The sequence below is a fragment of the Anser brachyrhynchus genome (genome assembly GCF_964034855.1).
Source record: "Anser brachyrhynchus genome assembly, chromosome: Z".
Lineage (NCBI taxonomy): Eukaryota > Metazoa > Chordata > Aves > Anseriformes > Anatidae > Anser > Anser brachyrhynchus.
The window spans coordinates 48,082,344-48,104,764 of record NC_137697.1 but is presented as its reverse complement, the minus strand read 5'-3'; the positions used below and the strand labels follow the sequence as shown (position 1 = coordinate 48,104,764).

Below are 22,421 nucleotides of genomic sequence, written 5' to 3'. Positions count from 1 at the left end.
CCACTTTTCACACACACACACTGATATGCATTCCTATACATTTCAAGACATAACCCTGTAACAAAATATCAGGACTGACGTTTTTCCTTTCATGCTACTAATAGCAGGACGTTTCATTTACATAGCAATATTGCCAGCAGGTGATGAGTGCAACAACACCCAAACAAGTCAAGACATTACATGTAGGGTTTCTGGCTTGAAAAATATCCATATATTTTAGGCTTTTTAAGGCTCCAATTAAGGTAAATGGGAAAAGTACGTTTTCGTAACACTTAATTCCTCTTCTGATAACAGCAGGCAAAGCTTTTATAGTGAGATACCTAAAGCAAAATGTAGCAAATAAAATATAAATTTTAATTTTGCAGTACAAGTATCTGCAAAAAATCAGAAGTTGTAATTAAATGTTAGAGACTTTTCATTGTGGAAATGGTTGGCAATGCTAGTTTTGTCAGAACAGTTGCATTTAAAAGTGATACTTAATATTAAACAAAACATCACTCCAGCAAATTAAGTTAAAAAATAAGCAATTTTAAAATAAAGCTAGTTAGCATACAGCACAAAATTTTGGATGAGCACACAGTTACCGTGTGTTGCTATCACCTGAAGATGGGAAAGAAAGAATAAAAAACAGATGAATTGGTATAGCTAAAACATGAGCACGCAAAGCACAATCTTTAGTCAAAGAATGCTCTAACACTAAACAATCTTCCTCCATACATTTCTACACTCACAATAAAACACCTATTCATTACCTAAGTACCCCCACTGCTGATGCTTATTTTCTTACTGGCCAAGAAGAAATGCAGCATTGAAATTCACAATCTGCTTCCACTTGGTTTTGCTTTGTAAAACTGAATTAATCATTCAACTACCTAATGCAACATTAAGATCTATCAAATGAAACATTAATGCAGCATCAAGAAACAAAATTACTTTAGAAGCAAAGGAAGCTAGCAATAAAAGGCAGCTAATTGTTCTTGCATTTTTAGATCATGATTTCTTCAGCAGAAGAGACTAGTCTGACAAAGTAATAAAAAAAAGAGCAATCAAAAGTTTTGCAGAATGCAAATTCCATACCAGGTTTCAATACCAGGTCCCTTCCATCCCAAGGATCTCTCTGATTCTAACGAGATGACAGACTCCAACACAAGGAGTTAAGTGTAGAAATGAAAATGCATTTCAGGGAAGAGACATTTTAGTTTATCCAGAATGTCTGCTTCTCATATTTGTTGAAGTGTTTTAGAAAGGTAGTCAAGGATGCAATCAGTAGTAGAAAAGGCATTATTAAGTCCTTTATTCTGCCAGCTGTAGCCACAACACAAGTTTCTGAGGGCAGAGAATGATCCTGACAGAAAACAGGTATGTCCTACAGCAGACACAAAGAATGGATTAGCATTTCAGCACAATTAATGTACAAGAAATTTAAGAATGCACAAGCCTAGTGGTAGGACTCTCAGAAGCACAGTGAGTGTGTAAATGCTAAAGAACTTCAGACTACATAGGCCCTGTAAAACATTAAATACTGCTCACATTAATTCATGTGCTGCCATTCCAGTGAAATGGAATACAGACTCAGAGAACGAAACTTGCAGCATTAAGGGCCACTAAAGAGCACTGATGAATTACAAGTGGAAAAGGTTCTCTTTGAGTATTGATTAAACATCATACGGAAAACAAGTATTGAAGTAACTGGTTCTCACTAGCACATTCATGTACTTGGTGCACTCCCTCCTTTTCTTTCATTCCCGAAACCAATCAACAAATTCACAGGGAAAACAGGAAAGGAATGCAGTTTTATCAAGACAGTCCTCCTCAAGACCAGCATTTGTTTTTGCCAGTGCAGAGCTTTAATAAATTTGACAACCTCACATTCCCTTTAAGGTGTATGAGTCGCCTTAGACATCAATCTGTATTTAATCAGCCTAGTCCAAAACATCAGAGGGGAACCTATCTCCTCATTATTACGCTTGGTATTTAATGTTTAGACAATGTAAAGCAAAAGTGACAGCTTGCCATTAAGTCATGGCACATTTACAGACACTGTCTGATGATCCTCTACCAATTCCTCACAGGACATGGAGGCATTTTATCCCCCTTTGGCTAGAAGAGACCAATGGTTGGCTATCTACCAGGTTAGATGAGGCACTGAGCACGCTCATCTAGTGGGTGGCATCCCTGTCTGTGGCAGGGGGGTTGGAACTGGATGATCCATGAGGTCCCTTCGAACTCAAACCATTCTACGATTCTATGATCTAATTTGAATATCTTAGCACTTACAACTGTTAAGTGTAAAAACCCAAACCATGTCAAACTATACTCTCGAGATACTCAATTCTAGTGAATAACCACATATGACCTTCTGTGATTAATGCAAATGAGATGGAAAAGTGAAGAGCTTTTTCCTGACTAAGAATATTTATTGAGTTCCACAAGACATGCACAAAAATATCTCCAACAGCACTCAGATCCCTGACAGGGGCTCAGACACTATCACAAAGTAAATCATGCTGGATTAAGTTTGAAGCAGTTTAGAGAATTTCAGCAGTTTGTGTCTCACTGTGATTTAAGGCCTAAGTGACCCTGGTTCTGGGCAGGGCAAAAGAGCTTCCATCTCAATCATACTCTTCCGTTATTGTAAAAAAAAAATTAAAACTTGATTCTAACTAAAGTGCCAAGGGTATAGTTCACCAACAGTACAGTGACTAACAATTCAGAATGAACACTGTAACCAAGATGCAAAACTTATTTTGGGCAATCACTGTTCTCTAACAAATAATTTTAGAAAGAGAAGAGCGTGTGAACTGACCAGCATCTTTGACCATCAAGTACTCACTGTTCTATACATCAGAAGCTGCCAGATGAGCTTGAATATACGGTTACTATTTTACTCCTTGCATGCTACTTTTATTATGGAACCAAATGAAAACACACAAAGCAAAAAGCCCCACAAACCTGTCAGGTAAGAAATAAAAATAAGGTGAGAAGGCAGCATGAGGCATTCCATACTGAAAGGTAACCTACAGAGAGTTCTTATCCCTCACCCCTGGGGAAAGGCACAATACAGAAAGTCTTGTGGAGATGAGCACAAGAAGTGGAGTGCAAGAATACTGCAGAAGCATGCAGTGTACAATCAAAATACTAGAGTGAAAGAGTAAAAACAAAGGCATGAGAATAACAGCTTAAAACTTTGTAATTTTATAACTGTCAACGGAAGAGAAGAATAAGGACTATCTATCACTAAGGAAAAGTCATTTCTCTGCTGTTAAACTTCAAAATTTAAGCAAAATCGGCAGAATTTAAGACAAGGAATTAAGTACCTTCAAGTTTTTAAGTAGTAGAGCTGCCAAAGGCAAGGAATTGGCAGAATATATCCATTATCACACAGTAAATTTTCTTTAAAAAGACACCATGAAAGCAACAAAAGCAAGACTGAACAGACAGGCACAGGAAGATCAGTTCCACAAAAGGTAGCAGGTACAAGGGGACAAAGAACAGAGGTCTGTAAGACAGCATGTGCCAAAGAACTAAAATGGAGAATAGTTGCTGAAAAGTTAAAAGCAGCTCATCATAATACTTCATATACAGAATTCCTACAGCTCTTCTATGCTGCTGAGAAGTCACTGTTTTTCATCATGCAACAGTTCACTCCCCTTGTACGCCTCCCGCTCTTCTCTCGAGTCAGTGTAGTTCTCCCAGGACAAAAAATTTGATGTTGTGCCAATTGCTTTTATCTGTGGAAGGCTTGTAAGGACAGATCAAAGCTGTATAGCTTTTCTGACCTTTAAAAAGTGGAGGACCTGGCCTTTTAAAGCCATACATGAGAAGTTTAAACAGACTAAACGTAAGACCAAACAAAGAAAAATGCACTCGAAGTGGCTACAGAGGTGCAAGTTCTACAGATCTGAGTTCTCTGATCATTACAAACAGTTTAGAGCAGTACAATAAACAGACTACACTTGACAGAAAAGCAGTTACAAGCAAAAGACTTCAAGTACAGTATTTCCAATTAAAGTCCTACGAACCCTACAGTAAAGGACAAAGTACAGTTCTTGTAGTTCTATCATCATATTGACTTACCTCCTCGTCCTAGAACTAAGAAAAAGTCTTCACACTGCATAAAACTTGATTATAAGTTCAAAAATGTATGAATCCATACTGTGATGACCAATTATACAGAGGTAGTGAAAATCATTTGGAGTGGGAGTGAAAAGAATCATTACAAACAACAATACACTTAAAATCTGAGAACATATACATCTGAGGAGGAAAGTACTCTTCTATGTAATTCAGGGCAAAGGAGACAGAGTGGGGAACCACTCCTTTTGCGTAAAATCTCTCCATTCAATCACCTACATTTGACAAAGTGAAAGAGGACACAGGATGACAACTGAAAACTAAACTGGACAGAAGAGCCAATGCACCATTTCCCTGCAGTTTCTCTACCCTCCATTCCATTTAACTATCATCACTCTATCTTTCCTTATTCTTTCTTTATTCATTGACACCCTGTATAGTTTTTTTTTTATTTTGATCCATGATAGTCTTATTTCTATACCACTCGTCCCTGCTCCCACCCCTCTCCGCTCATCTCTCCCAGGTTTTCAGCGTGTGTAAAACAGAGCAGACAACAGCAGGAAATTCAGCACTTGTAGACAGGTTTTCCCCCCAGCATATTTCTAAAATATATTAATAAAAAAGCTACATTAGAAATAATAATTCATAAAGTCTCAGTGCTAACTATTAGCTATTAGAGTTCATATTTAGAAAAGAATGCTGAATTTGACCATTTCTAGAAGAAGTATCTGAGCCTTCATTTAGAACTCTTACCAGCACAATTTATTTTTACTCACTTGGCCACAGATTGGATAACTTTAGAAGATGTATCCTTAATATTTGTGAAAAACCGTTCTGTTCCTCCTCTCAGAATATCAAAGAACCCTCCGTAAGTCTGGTCACATTCTGCAACAGTCAGGCCTACAGTAGTCAAACAGAAATAATTGTACTTTAAGTCATATCCTGAAATAGGCTCCATTTTCAAGCAAGTTGCCTACAAAGATGGAAGTGAAAGTATACACAGACTAAGCTTTGTTGTAAGGCTTACAGTTCAAAAGCTTTCCTTAATGATGACCTATGAAAAGAGTGACCTCTGCATGGTCAAGAGCTACTAGTAAACTAACTAACAGATTGCTTAATTGACTACTCACATTTAAAAGAGAACAGCAAAAGATTCATAAAAGTAAGGCATTTCATACTGCCTGTGCAGGCATAATTAAGTTACATTTTAAGCCCAAAATCTCAGCTAGAAACATCTATTTGTTAGCACGATAGCATACAAAGAGTACTCGTTCCCGCACAAAACAGATGGCCAGACAGCCTTTTGATTATACTCCTATTTGGAAGCTAGATTCCTATTTAGCAACTCATATACAGTCAAAATTACTGCAAATAAATATTACCCAATTTTTAAAATTTCCTCTTGAGCTTTAATACCCTCTTACTGGCAATTCAGCATACATAATATAAAGCAAGTACTACCAAACTGGAAGGAAAACTGAATACAGTATGAAATATTCCCTTGATTTCTTCTACATTAATTGTAATGTTAAGCAACATATTCACACTTGATGTAAAATGGTTGCAGAAACTGCCTTTCATTAAGAAATTAGATGCAAGTAAGCCCATTAGCTTTTTATTTTCTTTACTATATTAAGTACAAATATTTACAATTGAGTGAACCCTGGAGTATCTACTTTTACAGAATGGGTACATCAGCTTTTAATTGTGTCATTTTGAAGACATGCTTTGGTTGATTCAATTAAGTGCTATTAGTCTAACTACTGCTTTTCTTCAGATGATACCACAATTTCTCCTCACCACTGAAGTTCCTCTGACACAACTCTGCATAATCATCCCCTAATTAGCTGGACTCAAGACAGCACCAGCTATGGCTACTTCTGAATGTAATGACTAGACTACCCATAGTGTGATCTTAGGCTGCTGCTTTTTACCTTCTTGAGGTTGTCAAAAATTTTTATTTTGGGATTGACAAGCTAAATGTGAAAATGACTTTAGACCACAATTGCTATGAGATGGGCTTCTGTCTACCTGATGCGGTTCAGTTCAAAAGCTTTTTTAGGGGATAAGGGGTAGGAGGGAGAGGGGGATTTCAGATGCCTACAGACTTATTTCTTCTTCATATAGGCTTTTATCGGGCTAAAATAATAGTGTCACATCAGTGGCTTCTTAATATCAACATATTACTGTAGTTCATAGATAGCTGCCAACAGTTAAAATCCTTGAAATTGCTTCTGTATTTCTTGGTTGGACTACCTCAACATTTAGATATCAACAAGCCTGTTTTAGCATGAAGTTATGCAAAAAGACACAGAATGGCTTATTTTGGTCATACCATATATAATGTTAAGCAGTTCTGCTTGGAAAACAGACAAGTGTCATCTTCCTACATTAGAGATACAAGATCCAATGTTGTTTGTGCAAGACCTCAAGTTATGGACTAATTTTGGTACCTTGTGCCACAACATATCAAGGTTTTTGTTATAATCCAGCACTTTAAAATCCAGCACTTCTGAGAAGATTTTCAGCAGTTAATTTTAACTTTACAAATTCTCACTTTACACTGAACATTTCAAAGTATCATATGCCTCACTGAACTGGAAAGTTTCAGGTTTAAAGTAAAATATTTTGTTTACTTTCACTGTATCTCTTGTTCTTAGAAATACTATTTCTTATTCTGTTAGTTACTCTCAATTTTTAATTCATTATCAGAACTTCTCACCCATCTACAAGTCAATAATACATTTTAGTTTCAATTGTTCTACACGAGAAACTAAATTTTATCTTGTTTAGCAACAAATTTGAGAAATTCATATTTGCGTTATCAACATGCAACCAAACCCTGAGAAAAAGGAAAAAGGTTAGAAACAGCAATATAAATTCAAAGTAGCAACAAAAATGTCTAAAACCCCAAAGTGACTTTTTTCCAAAAATACAAGATATGCCATTCTCTTACACTTAGAAGACACTTCTTTCTGCACGTACCTGCATTGTACATATTATTGAGCTGTCCTGCAGGCTTGGAGCTCTGTGAAACCGATGTTACAGACATCCGAGGCTGAGCATTGTTCCCATAGCCTCCATTTTGTTCCAGGAGCTGTGGAGATTAATACTGTGATGATTTTCCTGCTTATTTAGCCAACTTGTAAAAGTAACTTACAAAGTATAACTTGGTGAGAACAAGCATGCAATCTGTTTCTGAGGCTCACAAGAATGCCAGGAAGTTCAAGTACAGCAATGCATTCAGTTTCCGTATTGTGTAAATTAATCAAACTGGAGACAAATAAGTGGGTTTCAAGTCAACGTAGGCAGAGTCCTCGTGTATTAGATTTTCCTGTGCAAGTTAATGATGATTAAACACAGCATGTAAAACAGAGCATTTACATACAAAGGAATGACCCAAGACCATGCCAATTTTTCAATAAGCAGTAAGAACTATAATTAGTTTACTCGAATGTTATGTAAGCTCTGTGAATTACAAAAGCACATTTTCAAAGACCATAGAGGTGATATAGATCAATTCAATTGAATTACAAAATTGTGAAGTTTTCAAAAGACTAAGGAAGATGGGACCTGCTCTGACATTTGTTACTAAACTCACATTGGATAAGAAAGGAAAGAAAGGAGACCTAATCAATAATACTCCTTTATGAGATTCCTTTACCTCTGTGATGGGGGATTTAGGATTCACATTCCTAGCTGCTGCAATCTCCTGCAGTTGATTCACTAGTTCAGTGATTGACAATCTCTCCTCCGGGTTCACTTTCAAGGCAGAGCCTAAAAAACATGATTCAGGCAATAAAACAGATACCCTTAACAGCTCTTCTTCCAGCAAAGATCAGTAATGTCTTCAGTACACTCTAAAGCAATGTGAGCACTCAAACATGTGGAACAGTTTGGAGCAGCCACTAAATCCATATTCAAGTATCACAGTTGTAAGTAACCACAACTAACACCGTTTATGGTTAAGAATATTTCATAGAATATACTTTAGGAGTCTATTAATGAACAACCTCAGAAGCAATGTTGGATTTAATTTTTGACAGCAATTTAATAAGGTTGGATTTGTAGCCAAAATTCTGGTACTGTAATCAAAGATTTTGGCAACCTATATGAATTGAAAGTAAGTATTTCTAAAGCAAATTCAAAGAATTGATCAAAACACTAATCACTCCTATGGAATGATTCAAACACTAAACAAGACAGGTGACATGGTTAAAAAATAAGTTTCATTTAAAGTTTAAGTTTTCTGAATGTGGATTAAAATTTTGAATACAATGAAAAGTTGTTACAGTTAACCTCTGCATCATCACACGATTATGCAGAGATCGACAACACTTAATTCCAGGAATATAATACAAATACTAAGATACATCCATTGATACCACCAAGCTAATAACATTATAAACTTACCGATGAGATCATGAAACACAGAATAGCGGGTGTCATTTTGTGGAATAGTGTATTTTCCATTGACTATGCGAAGTTTAGCTCCATCTTCAAAAGGATGTTGCCTAAAGCAGAGTAAATACAGGATACAGCCCAGAGCCTACAGAGAGATGAGGCAGAAATATTTAATTCAGGAACTGATAATTGAAGTGGAATTTTAGACTATGCAATTGATTAAGTTCCCTAATAGAGCTTGCAAATCACAGGTTTCAATCATCAACTGCTGACTCATGCAACCCTATATATATATATATAACAACGCTTCAGGCATCAGTTTCACACTCCTGAAATAATTAGCCTTGATGTTTCTCTGAGGACAGAAACACGTAGTAAAACATTCAATTGTCATGTTAGAGCACTCCTAGCAGTGAAACTGCTTTTAAATAGGTATGTGGTTTGTTCCCCCCTTCCCTCCCTGAAGTTTTCAGTTTCAGTGATTCTCCTATTCATGTCTTTATACAAATCATAGTAATATAACTATTTTATGAAATTTTTCAAGTATACAAGAAAATGAACACTTGCAACATTGAGCATGTTCAGGAACAGAATTCTTCTTCCGTAAGTATTAGACGTTTTATTTCTAAACTTCATCTTAGGCTTCAAGGAGACTAATTCTGTTTCTTGAGTCAGAGTTTGGTCTTTCTTATTTCTAACCCAAATACTTTACTATACGATGTACCAACAAGGTAAGCATTTAAGTGTAAATCAGTCTGTTTAAATGCCATGTTACAGGAACACAAAGTTGTCTCTGAAACAGTTGTTTTGATAAAGATTTGAAGAAAAATAGCCTTAAATGATTGTCCCTTTATTTCCTAATAACCACATAACAACTTTAATCAGAAGGTTATTCAATTCTTTCTAGCAAGTAAAGTTGAAAATCAATTCCAGATGGATTGTTCAAGCCTCAAAGAAAAAAATCACAAAGTTATGACTACCACACTCTGGGAACTTCAAAGTTCCTTTAAGTGTCCAAACTTAACTGACCTGTGTAACCAGCCAAGGGAACAACTATCAGAGCCAGCAGGGCATAACAAGTTCTAACTTCTGAATAGTTTAGGTGCTATGGATTAGTTAGAACAATTTTGTGTGTTAGTTAAGTAAATTTAAGTTTTGTATATATGTATATATATATATTTGTGTGTGTGTGTGTGTGTACGTAAATATCAACTCATAAAAATATATGAAATCTATTTGCAGAGTGATCCTGGTGTAGAAGAATCATGCTTCCCTCTGGCCTATAAAAGCTTACTAGTAAAGCACCCAATACCTCTGAGAAAATGTTTGCACAACATACTGGTAAATTCTTCCTTACTCTCTTCTGAACCCAGCTTACTTACTAAAGCATATGCTAGCTGAGAAATCTGTTTACTGCCTTCAGTCCTCCTTGCGCACTGTCTCAAACTGTCTTTGCTTGTCAGTTTATCCCAAGAACAATTTCAAAGATTTGAATGTTATTAAAATCTAAGGCTTGATATATAGTCACTCCGAAATGACTTGTTAATTCACTAATTCCTGGGCCAGAAGCAAGCTGTATATGCTAATTCTGTACATTATCATATAGCAAGTACATTTGTGTCTGACTGTTGATATAAAATAAAGAACTCCATACAATGTATACACTGAACCACCACGTAGTCTACATTAATTAATCCAGCAGGGGAATACAGGAAACAGTAACTACTCTGCCACAAGAATATCTGCTTAGAAAGAAGTAAGAGAGATCACAATTTAGTTGGAGGAATGAAACTATTTCTTGTGCGGTTCAATACATCAAGCATGTCAGGAGACAGCATCCACAGTCACAAGGGAAAACAGCACAGACACAATTGGGTGAACACACAAAGTAAAGAGACCACTTAGACTTAATCTTTGCTTTAATGGATACAGAATATTATTTATTCCTCCTCCTTCATCTATATCTTAGAATTGTAACAGTAATATTTTTTAACATTTTAAATTCCAATTGTGATTCAATTTGGCTAAAGGTAATTCCAGTTGCATCGAGGCATTCCCCAAAGCCAGTATTATCAGTGCTGAGGCTGTGCAGATGTACTTAACAGAAGAGCCCATTTCCCCAAGATATTGCCCCAGAACTTTAGACAGAACCATTAAAGAACATGCCTGGGTCGATTTGAGAACTCATGTACCAATAGAAAAAAATGCATCATGTCAAAGTTAAAAAGTAACTATGCATAATTCACTGACATTCCAGGGTTGGGCATAGCACTCCTGAATCTCAGCAGTTAGGATCATACAACGTTATCATACAAAGCAAGACAGTATTAAAGAGTGGGAAAAAAAAGTTATTCGTTACGCAGGTAACTTACTCAGAATCTAGTCTACTCATTCCAATTACATTTCCATCCTCTAGAAAAGCAGTGCTTCATCCAAAGTTTGCTACCAGTTTAGGAAGCATTTCAGCTAGCCCCCAGCATAAAGGTGTTAAAACCACTGCAGCACACACTGGTGGTGTTTCAGAATGCAATGCCAAAAGTGAGCCTATCAATCTTCTTGAATTCATGCACTGAGTGTTAAATCTTCATAAGCTACCCTACAGTGTTATCTGCAAAATCTCCTCAGAAGTCAGTAATTCAGAAACCATCAGCATATATAATTAGATAGTCTTTCTGAAGGGCTCCAGTTTAAAGATCTGTCTGTCATTCTTAATCAGGTACCTGAAGTAGATTAAGCTCCAGATGCATTTAAAATTCACAGTACATTATTTTTACATCATTTTGCTAATACTGACCCATTTCATCAAGCCTTCCCTACAACACTCAGTATAATCACTTTTATTCCCATTATAACACAACTTCTGAATTTTTGTATTTAGCCAGTTTCCCCAAATGTAAGATTGTAATCACAGAGCAGGTTGTCTAGTGTTTAATTAGATTCCCAAAGGGAACCAGACTGACAACAGAAGTATATGAAAAAACAGAACATGTTTATCAGAACAAATTCATTTCTAATATATTCAGAAGTCAAAGACAACTAATAACCAATCACAATTACTTAACACTAAAATATTAATGTCATTAATGTTTGTTCCCTTTTATCTTTCAATTATTCTGCCTAGCACTGAAAATAAGCATTCAGCACAATTCACATGATCCCTCAGCTCCCTGAGAAAGTACAAAATCTAGTTTTAACCACCAGGAGTTATTATAGTCCAAATTATTCCTGGAAATCTGGAAAGATATTTCTTTGGAATTTACTCTGGTTTGAGTTTCCCACCCTCACCATTCCAGACAAAATGTCTACCACAGTTTAAATTTCAAAAAAATTCTTTCAAGACAGGCTTTTTCTTGCAATGGTCATGATAGAAAGGAGTCAATGTTTGACAGATTGAGCACATAATTAAAAAAACTCAAGTGAGAAGGGTTATAACCAGCCATCCATTCTGAATTTTGACTACAGCCCATATTCTATATTTGGAATCAGCATAGCAAATGCATTCTGAGGTGTCAGAGTACACTGAAATAAACCAGGATTAATACCAAAGATCAGCTTATTGGAAGTTCCTGAATTTAACAACTATGCTATTAATCTTTCCTCTTTTTTCCTAAGAAATTCTAAGTAGTCTGGGCAGAAGAAAGTGAAAAAACTAAGTGACAAAAAAGCCTTTACTTTGTCACAACAGGTCTTATGACAAAGATATGCAGACTTGCCTGAATGGAAGAAAGCTCACTGAACCTGGGGATACTGTCATCAACTAATGCTGACTCAACACAAAGAACTGCCACAAACAAGTCCTAATTTTCCTTTACCATTTTGCCTTATCTCACCCCTTAGCACAGTGGAAGTGTTTTGCTTGGTTCCTTGTTTTGTTGTTTTTTTTTGGGGGGGGGGGGGGGGGGGGGCAGGAAGGCGGTAGTGTCTTTTGAGGAAAGGAGAAGATTTTGAAACAAATCAAGATACTGTTATTTCCATGCCAAGCTCAAGCTTTAGGCAATAAGAAACAAAAGTTTTATAGTATAGTTCCATGCATACACAGACAGTACTCCAAAGTAATTTCTGAAAAAATAAATACGGGTCATGAAATCTACAGATACTCAACTCATCAGGAGTAAAATCTGGAAGATGCCTTACATAAACTAGAAGAATTTCTTACCAGGTATTGGTTAAGGACAACCCAAATTTGAAATTTCACTCCTTAGCAAGGAGCCCTTCATTTGCATTTCCAGAAGTATTAGATCACAGGAATATATGAAGCAGCTTGCAAGCCAAAAGGGTAATTTCTGAGAAAAATCTTTACGACAAGATAGAGACTGTCATTTCAGTTGAGGAAATGACACTAAGTAAGCACACTAAAAACAAATACCTTCAGTTTAATCCCTTTCTAATTAATGTGCTTGTTTTCTGCATATCTCTAGACTTAGGTAGGAAATGCGCAGAAAACAACTGACCGAGCCTGAAAACTTCTAATTTATTCAGTACCTAATCACATTCCTGTGCTGGAATCTACACAGTTGATAACTGTTTCATCCATGCTTTTGTTTTAAAGAAGACATTTCTACCTCCTTTACACTTTTAAGCTCACGCTACAAGTAACCATGAGTGTTACTCGCCCTATACGCTTTCCTGGGAAAACTGTTTTGTTTATGTGAACCACAAACTACAAGTCAGTTACACTTTCAGACACTGTCCTACTCTTCTGCTGGATACTGTGCATGTTTTGGCTGAAACCAGAGTGTAAAGGAAAAACACAGAACAACATGTTCCAAGGCAAGCACGGTAAACAGAACAGACCTTCCAAAAACACAGCAGGAGATAAGCACCAGGTGCACGCCAACAGATGCATTTCTTTTGTTTAGGATAACTAACTGCCATTTTGAGAAAGGCTTTTGTTAAATGAAATTCTTGCTGTGTTTAACTAGATGTAATCTTAGTTCAGACGGTCAGTATTGAAGGAGTGTGAAATGACCAAGTTGTCAGAAAAAGCATTTGTTATTTCTTCACATGCCAGAAAAAAAAATCACTGAAAACGTAACGTTAAAATAGACGTTAAACAGAAGTTTGCTCAATTGTAACTAAGAAACGGAATGAAGTTCTGAGAGTCTAGCTGAAATCTCAAAGCACCCACATTACATTTTCTCAGTTAGTCTTTTGACTTTTTGCCAATACAGACAGTTGAAGAATTTGACACTGACTCTATAAAAGACATACAATAAACCAAAACATCTCTAAACAAAATCATTGGGTAGTACCTCCGTATTATTGCAGTATTACCAGTTACTAGATAACTGGAAAAGGTAAAATCAAAGATTTAAAACTTACAACAGCTTTTTCAGTGAACATTAACAGCTTATATACTTTGCTATATAAAACATGAATGATCCTTACATCATTTTCATCTTTGCTATCTAAATGTAATACCTAGATGTAGTAGGTATTAACAGTTAATACTGTTAATACAGTAGGTATGACAGTTTTAACTCAACTTAGCAGTAAGTTGTCACAGGATGACATGCATGACAGAGCTTGAAAGGAAACAATTTGAATTTTGAATTTAAGGACTATAAATATTATGTCTGTGTTGTGGTAAGCTCCACCTAAGCAACAGAACAACTGATTGTAAAAGAAAGCTCAGCATTGCCTTTCACAATGGAAGTCAAGCTAGAACTGGGGGGAAAAAACATTAACTCTACATCTCACTTCGTAAGTATTTAGATACACAGTTCACACTATTTAAGCTGATTTTGACAAAAACAGTCCAATCCACATTTATTTTCATTCATTTTTAGTTAAAAATTAATGCAGACTGCATAATTAGTTTCACTATGACATAAGAAGCTATGATAAAGCAAAGAAAATTTCTTACCCAAATGTCCTGCTTTTCACTAATTGGAAAATTTGAATACAAGTCTATCATCTCTGGTGCCCTGTACATTGGTGTTGTGTTCCTGGTGATCTGCAGAAGATAGAATTTCTTGAAGCAAAAACTAGAATAAGCTTTAATGACATTCAACCACAGAAATAGAATGCTATCCATTCTGCATGGACAGCTATCTTTGATAATTAATTTCAGAAACTCTTGTCCATGCAGAAGCTATCAACTGAATCATGTAATAGTCACAAGAACTTTGATAACATTGTAATCTTCAAGAATATTTCCAAACTGCAAATATGCGAAGCTAAATCACTGTTCCACATTAGGAACATTATTCGCACCTCAAAATAAAGAGCAAATGCACTTTGGAAAAATCAACGGCATATTTAATGCTGTCACTGTAGTCCTAGGAGCACAGTAATACTGCCTGCTTAGGTCCTGCTCAGAAGACCTGCTATTTCTTCATAAATCACTTAACAGAAAATTCAGAAGGTGAGAATCTCTTTGGCATAACCAATTTTCAACTTCCTGTTGATAGTGCAATTAGAAGAGGCTCTATTAATCAATCACTTCTATTTCCACACCAGACTGCAGAATGGACACTGTTCAAAATGAAGCAGTGCTTACAGACACAGCTACAGAAAACAAGCTATGATTTTAACTGTAGGCAGTCTTTAAACTCTAGCAACGTGAATATAAAAGCAGAACTTATGAACACAACTGTAAGAATCTTCATTTTTCTTAGAAGTTCCATGAATTAATAGCAGATTAACAGCAGATAACGGAATCTACTGTCAACATTAATTATTTTAAAATAGTCTCACCTCTTCTTCAACCAGTGCTCTCTTTTGTGCAGACCAGCTGTAGTCCGGATAGTAAGCTACAGTTGTAGCACTACCAAAGTCACAAAGTTTAATCGTCCCTTGGTTGCTAATAAGCAAGTTTTCCACCTTCAAAAAGAGGTAGAATAATAAATTGAAGACATCCCACTTCTGAACACCAAAACACGTACTTTAAATATCAACTTATTTGTACAGAGCAAATATAAAAAACACATATATAGAAAATAATACTTCACTCTAGCCCAGAATGTTCCTGTTTATAGGAAAACAAAGGTTTCAAACAACACTGCACTGCAAAACAGACAATTTTTAAGAGGAAGCATCAAAAATGGTATAAGCAGTAAACATCCAAGAGAACAGGAAATAAACCCTGGGGAAAAAAAGTCATTTTATTAGTGCCCAAGGATAGGCTTGTTTCTTATATCATCAAGTGCATAAGCATTATCTTGAAATATAAATGCTTTCATTCATAGAACTGAACATGGTTAGCTCAACTGCAGTGGAGTGGAGGTTAGGACTGCTGTAGATACAAAATACAAAAGTTACCAGCAGAGAAACAGGCTGCTGGTGGACAGCCAGAATGATGCAGCCATGACCACACAAGTAGACAGAAGCCAACTGTTTGAGGAACATGTGCTACCTGAACAGTTCATCTTCATCCCTTCCCTTTCTTAGTGCCTGAAAATCCAGCCTTCCTGTACTGCTAAGTGAAACTGGGAGGAAACTTAAAGGGAAGAGTAAATACTGGGCAGAAGTATCACGTGGTTACGTCCACAAAACGGCTAAGATACAAGTCATGAAAAGGGACTAATGTGCCTTTTAACTTTTCCAACATTATGCTACCACATTCCAGACAGACAGATCTATCTTCCCTTTCCTTTTGACACTACCGTATCTCTGGATGTCATTCTCCAAAACTTCAGTTTTCAGAACATCCCCCTGACCTCCCTTAGACATGTCCTTATTCCACCATAAAATTAATGTTGACTATTCTGTAAAGAAGACAGACAGCTGTTTAAGTATCAGTCTCAATAAGCAAATTGAATTCCTTTGCTGGATAACCTTTGCTCACCTCTACATACAATGAAAATGGGAGGCAAGGACAAGGAGTAATCACTTTAAACTTAAAGAAGGTAGATTTAGACTAGATATTAAGAAGAAATCTTTACTGTGAGGGTGGTGAAGAGAAGGCGCACACGACACGGACTCCTGATGGCTCTTGAACAGCAGAACCTTTATTGCCATTTTTCACCACTATATATACTTTCCCCCTAGCCTCACACGCTGTCCACGCACCCGAATCTGTCTTACAGTTGGTTAGAGACCCTCAGACACACGCCTGGAGCCAGCCAGCAATTGGCCACTGCCCAAAGCTCATCTTTAACACTGTAGCCAATTTACTTTATCTCGTCCTTGCTCAAGTTTTTGGTTCTACCGCTGTTTTCCTCATTATCTCTAACTCAGGGACATGTGAAACAGCGCGAAGCCACCTGCGAATTCCTTTCCCACAAAACAGCACAAAGCTCCCTGCGAATTCTTCTCCCACAGTGAAGCAGCGGAACTGGTTGCCCAGAGAAGGTGTGGATGCCTCATCCCTGGGGGTGTTCAAGGCTAGGTTGGATGGGGCCCAGGACAACCTGATCTAGTGGGTGGCATCCCTGACTATGGTTGGAAATGAAGATACCCCAGAGCAGGGTGATTTTTAAGGTTCCTTCCAACAAAAAACGTTCTATGATTCAATATCAAATCAAGTTTGAACACTACAAATGGTTACAGTAACACTGGAGAAAAATCAAGATTTGGTGAACATGTTGTGCTGCATACTCTGCTGAAGGTTGATAATAACTAAAAATGTTTCAGCTGATTATTCAGACTGTCTCTAATAGGCTCCATGACCTGTGTTATGCAAGCCAGCTGTGTCCTGCAAGCCAAATCCTGTAAAGATCAAATTTAGACGATTAAAATATCACACAAGAACTGAATGTTTACCAATCACTTTAACTGCTTGAACTTTCACAATTCAGTAACTAGCTGGATTCTTCCAGTGCTGTATACACACATTTTAAGTGCAAACTTTGTCCAAAGGGATTCATAATGTGTTACACTGAAAAGCACGAGAAGGAAACCACAGGAAGACAGAAACAGCCACCACTATATGAAGTTGATCTTTAAGCTATACTGCAGAAACTCCATGAATCCTACTATTTTCAGTCAAAATAGTTTAGACGATCTTTTTGGACTGCAGCCTATTACACCTCTCCCCAAAAACCACACTACCATCTCAGATCTCATTTGAAGGTAGACTCAAAACTTTTAACTTTTTTTTTTAATGCCACACTGCAGGCCTGCTTTCCAGGAAGTGTAGCACAGTTAAGTGATCCCCATTTGACACTTGATTGTAGTAAGGTCCCTGCCTATTGCAGCACGACTGTCATTTCATCTTGTTTTACAGCCTCTAAAATGAAACCAAGTTTCTGCCTCTTTCCTTATTTTATCTCTGACAGGAATTTCTCTTGACAAGAAAAAAAGCAGACCTAATTACAGCATTGGCTCAGCTATAACACACTGAAGACCTTGTATGGAACTGGCTATGTAAGACATTATGTATTTATTGGTAAATAGTTTTCCATCCCTTTTTGAGAGAAGAGATGAGTCTTTTTTTTACAAGCTTTTCTAGTGACCAGTGCATAGAGATTTCTGCCAAGATTGCAAGACCTTATTCTAGAAAGTATCACCAAAAAAGTTGCATCCCAGCTTGTTTAAAATCTCTTCTTTGCTATGACCTAGAAGCCTGTTTGTCAGTACTGAGAAAACCTCCTTGCCAAAACTACAATTTGTAAGTCATAACTCTGGTTATTTTATTAAAAACAAAACTTTCAAACTGACTTAACCAGCAAAAGATGTTATATGACTTTTTGTAACCTACCTGAACTAGCTAACAGAAAAACATTAACAGCACAAATATAAGGAAAAGATGCTGCTTGAAAAGATGCAAGTATTTCAGTGATGACCTTCATTAACACCCAGTAATCTTGGCAAGGCAACACATGCAAGCCCTGTGCTCATGACTATCCATTGTAATTGAGCAACAGCCTTAAGAGCAAGTCAGCCTTTACACTGTAACAGACCTTTAAATCTCTGTGGATTATAGGAGGCTTCTGTTTATGCATATGCTGCACAGCTCTGCAGGTTTGATAAAAGATCTTCAAAACTGTATCACAGGAGATGGGTCCTTTGGGTTCTACCTTCTTTAAGAATTCCACCAGCTGTCCTGTAGAAAGTCAGATAAATTCACATAAGCACACACAGAACAACATAAAGTCTGAAAGCTTGTCACGAATAGATGGTCATCAAGGAAGGTCTACAGTTTTGAGCTATATTAGATAGATATTCTAGAAACGGCAAATCCACACAGACTGCAGTGCCAAGGGAAATGGCACTCCTGGGAAACATTCCTGCTGTTCCTTTCTGGACTAGTCTCAAATACAAAGAACTTTGTGACTACCTCATATTTAAGAAGAGGTCAATCCATCTCAAAGAACATAACACAACTCTCATAAAAGAGGGACCCGAACTCTAGCTCTAATGAGCTATGCTATATTTAGGAGGTTTTCAGAATTAAGCTGTGAAGCAACCTGTGCAAAACAGCTGTCAGAAACAATGTCCAGTGCTTAGAGAAGAAATGTTTACCTTTACACAACTCTGTAAGCAGAAGAAACTCTCCCTGTCCTGTGTCTGATTCTTCTTTTCCTATAGATGCAGCAGAGCAGAACTGGACAATGTTGGGATGACCTGAAAGTTTTTTCTGGAGGTAATGTGTTCAAGGAAGAATACTACCAAATTTATCAATATTAATGTATACAGCAGTTCACAGACATCTTCTGAATGCTAGCTCAAAATCACAGAAGGCATTACTGCTGCACTTAAGATACTCAGCAGAACAAGTAAATCCCTGTCTCAGCTGCAAAAACAGACTTCAAGGCTGAAGGTAACATAGCAAAACATAGCTGAAGGTAACATAGCAGAAGTAAAAACATCCTTGTGATTAAGGCTCCAAGGACTTTGTAACAGCCTTAGATACTCCTTCTCTTTTGATAGTGACTACAAAGCATTAACAGAAGTGTCAGGGACACGTTTTAATAATCTGCTGCTTCTCTAGCCAGCTTATCAAGAACAGGCTATTGTATTAACACCTGCCTCTACAAAGCAAGTATTAAGTCCACAATGTTTAATTTTCACAGAATCACAGAATCGTCTAGGTTGGAAGAGACCTCCAAGATCACCTAGTCCAACCTCTGACCTAACACTAACAAGTCCTCCACTAAACCATATCACTAAGTTAAATTTTAATTTTAAAATTAAATTTAAATTTTAAGTCAGTACAATAAAGTTCAAAGTAAATAAAAGTTCTAAACAACTGGGGAGCTTACCTTCTTATGAGTAATAACTCATACTAAAACCCTTCTCATTTTTCACATACAGTTCAAAAATTCAAGGTATCATTTTTGAACTATGTGAATAGGAGAAAAACAAAAGTGATCTCAGTTCCTTCTAGTGGAGATTTACATTGCACTACACCTATTTGTGCTGTTCCTTATGTGCATCACCCTAGCCAAACACTGAGAATCATGAGACAAACACAAATGATTTACAAGATGCATCCACCAAGTCTGAAAAGAAAAAAAAAAGCAAAGACAACCTAAGAACAAAGGTGTAAAACAAAAAGGGCAAGTTAAATCCACCAATTTAGTATGAATCAAAAGTGCTTTTTTTTTTTTTTTTAACATGTGCACCTCTTCAGAGCCTTTTGCTAACTACTGTGAGAAGTAGTTTCATTATGTAGTTGTATCTCAGGAAGTTAGCAACAGTTAAGTGAGCTGTGAAAAAAACATGCAAAGAATAATCACTTACTCCTGGCAAGATGTAGTCAGGGTAGCTAGAAATTGCGTAGTGTTATGGTATTCAGCTCTTTGCAAGTGCATTTTTTTCAGCAAACTGTGTCCACTTTACATTTTTGACAAACATTTCAGCAGTCATACAAAGAAATATCTCAGTAGCTTAACTTAAGATCAGTGATTTTGCATGGTAACTCAAAATGCAACTGAAAATAGTAGCCAAAAACCAGCAGCATGCCACAGCTACTCACTGACTCTTGAAACAAAGTAAGGGTATTAGAGATGCTGGGGTATCAAGTCTTCTAAAGCCAAAGACTGAGAACATTACCTGGACTGAGAAATAAAACATGACAGATTATATTATACCCTACCACCTGACACCATTGGAGGTGAAAAGGACAAATACACTGATGGTTCTGCTCCTTGTTTCTGCTCCATGGATTCTACTGAAATTCCTTCCTCGAAATTCACTATTACTTCTTAAAGCCAGGTGCACCTGATGCAGAAATTAAGATATGTTGACAGTAAAAGCAAGATTCTGAGTAGTCAAAAAGGCAGTAAATTCAGTGCATGTGAGGAAGTATCACTAAGATTTAAATATCGTCTTAAAGGTCAAAAGCTCTCTTCATGGTGGTCAGAGGACCACAAGAATGCCCAAATAAGAATTTTATTACTTGGTAGACAGTGGACATGGCGAAGTCTACGCCACCTACTAAAATTATCTCTGCACATTAAATTCCTGCAATTTGAGGAACTGAGCTTGTTGGAATGTCAGTGTCAGAATCATGTCAAACCAGGAACTCAGATCTTCCTCAAATGTCAGTCCTCTTAACCAGCATAAGGCATGAAAGGAGACAAATCTGTAGACCAGTCAATTTCTCAGAAATGTTTCACACCAAGCAATTAAATCAAAACATTTAAATACATTCAGAAAAGGATACCATGAAACAAACTTCCTGAATGATGGCTTTATTCTTTTCTTCCTCATTAGACAACAACCTCTGTCAGAAAAAAAATATATTTGAGAAGACACCACTATTAAAAGTTACAGAAAAACAACAAAACTGCAGAAGTACAGTAATGGTTCACTTTTTTTTAAACTTATATTTAAATGAGGCTACTTCTACATGACATTTTGAATGTCATGACCACATACTACAGTAACAAAGCATGCAACTAAAGCATGCTTTATGGTCACAAGCTTTGTTATTTGTAGGATGTGGTATGGAAAAAAAACAGAGCATGTCATTTTCAGTTGTGTAATGCCACCTTACTGCTCCCAACTCTTGTACTACTACCCTTTTCCCCTTCCTCCCCAAGACAGAGATCTCCTTTCTGATATAGCCACAGAACATCCCTACTCCAAAAATGAAGTCATTTTGTAGGAAACACAAGTGACAACCGTGATTTTTTTCCAGCAACGTTATGACAGAGTAAATGATTTCATTTTATTGTCCACCCCACAATACTTGTTTGTTAGCTGACAAATTATTATTTTAAGCCTTCAGAACATGAGAATCCAGAGGAGCATCTCTGAAAAGTGCACCGCTGAATGGGTGAAAGTACGGAATATTTTAAACATTTTTATTTTAATATGAAAATGTTCCAGGTTCTTTATATCCATGCAACAAAACCTCAGGGCAGGGTCATGAACTTCTACGTAAGGCACAAATAAAATAAAAAAAGGCACACAGCACTAGTACCTAATACAGCAACATCTATTTTTGTTATTTAAGTATAAAATGCAGGGTCCTAAAACTAATGACAGTTCTAAACATGGCTATAGTGCAGTGCAAATACCACTGTATCATTCTGGATTTCTCCAAATGCCTTGTTCAGTGGAGTATATCAAGAAATAGTTATCATGCTAAAGTGTTAGGGAAAGATGGACATTGCAAACCTGTAGTTAAATAAATTCATTTTACCTTTAAAGCATATTCTTTGCCACTTCCAAGATCCTGAGCTTCATAGACAAAAGCAAAACCACCTGCAAGAGAAAGACACTTTAAGTCAGTTTAAATTTTCAGCATTCAGATAAACCAATCTTTAAATTCATGCATTAGCTTTGTTAGAATAAAGAAGCTTTACTGAATGTAAGTATACGTATTTTCTGGTCCCAATAGTATATGCAAGCTACATACAAAAGCTGATATATTCGTGACAGTACTTGCTTTCTTTTGCACGTCTGTTGCCCCACCAGCTTTGTAACTGTTCTGCGTTTTGTTAGTCTGCACATGCAGATTTTTTTTTGAAATGCAAGCACATATAAAACCAACATTTGCTACAGCCTATATACTGAATGATTTTAATTAAACTAGTCTTGTTTGCTTA

At 36.7% G+C, this 22,421-nt stretch overlaps 1 protein-coding gene across 5 annotated transcripts in view; it reads right to left on the bottom strand.

The window, feature by feature from the left end:
- Positions 1-22,421, bottom strand: part of GAK (cyclin G associated kinase) — a 78,342-nt gene that overhangs the window by 42,835 nt on the left and 13,086 nt on the right. For 2 of the 5 annotated variants that reach the window (XM_080574340.1, XM_080574341.1), the window contains exons 2-11: positions 22,016-22,077; positions 21,032-21,091; positions 18,886-19,000; positions 18,324-18,466; positions 15,178-15,303; positions 14,345-14,434; positions 8,488-8,623; positions 7,739-7,851; positions 7,060-7,171; positions 4,851-4,974 (exon numbers count right to left, since the gene is read on the bottom strand). In XM_080574340.1, coding sequence (XP_080430466.1) covers positions 4,851-4,974; positions 7,060-7,171; positions 7,739-7,851; positions 8,488-8,623; positions 14,345-14,434; positions 15,178-15,303; positions 18,324-18,466; positions 18,886-19,000; positions 21,032-21,091; positions 22,016-22,077 — 1,081 coding nt within the window. Of the gene's footprint in view, positions 1-4,850; positions 4,975-7,059; positions 7,172-7,738; positions 7,852-8,487; positions 8,624-14,344; positions 14,435-15,177; positions 15,304-15,741; positions 16,170-16,364; positions 17,887-18,323; positions 18,467-18,885; positions 19,001-21,031; positions 21,092-22,015; positions 22,078-22,421 lie in introns of those variants that run through there. The other 3 variants (XM_080574343.1, XM_080574344.1, XM_080574342.1) reach the window with 3 other exon arrangements.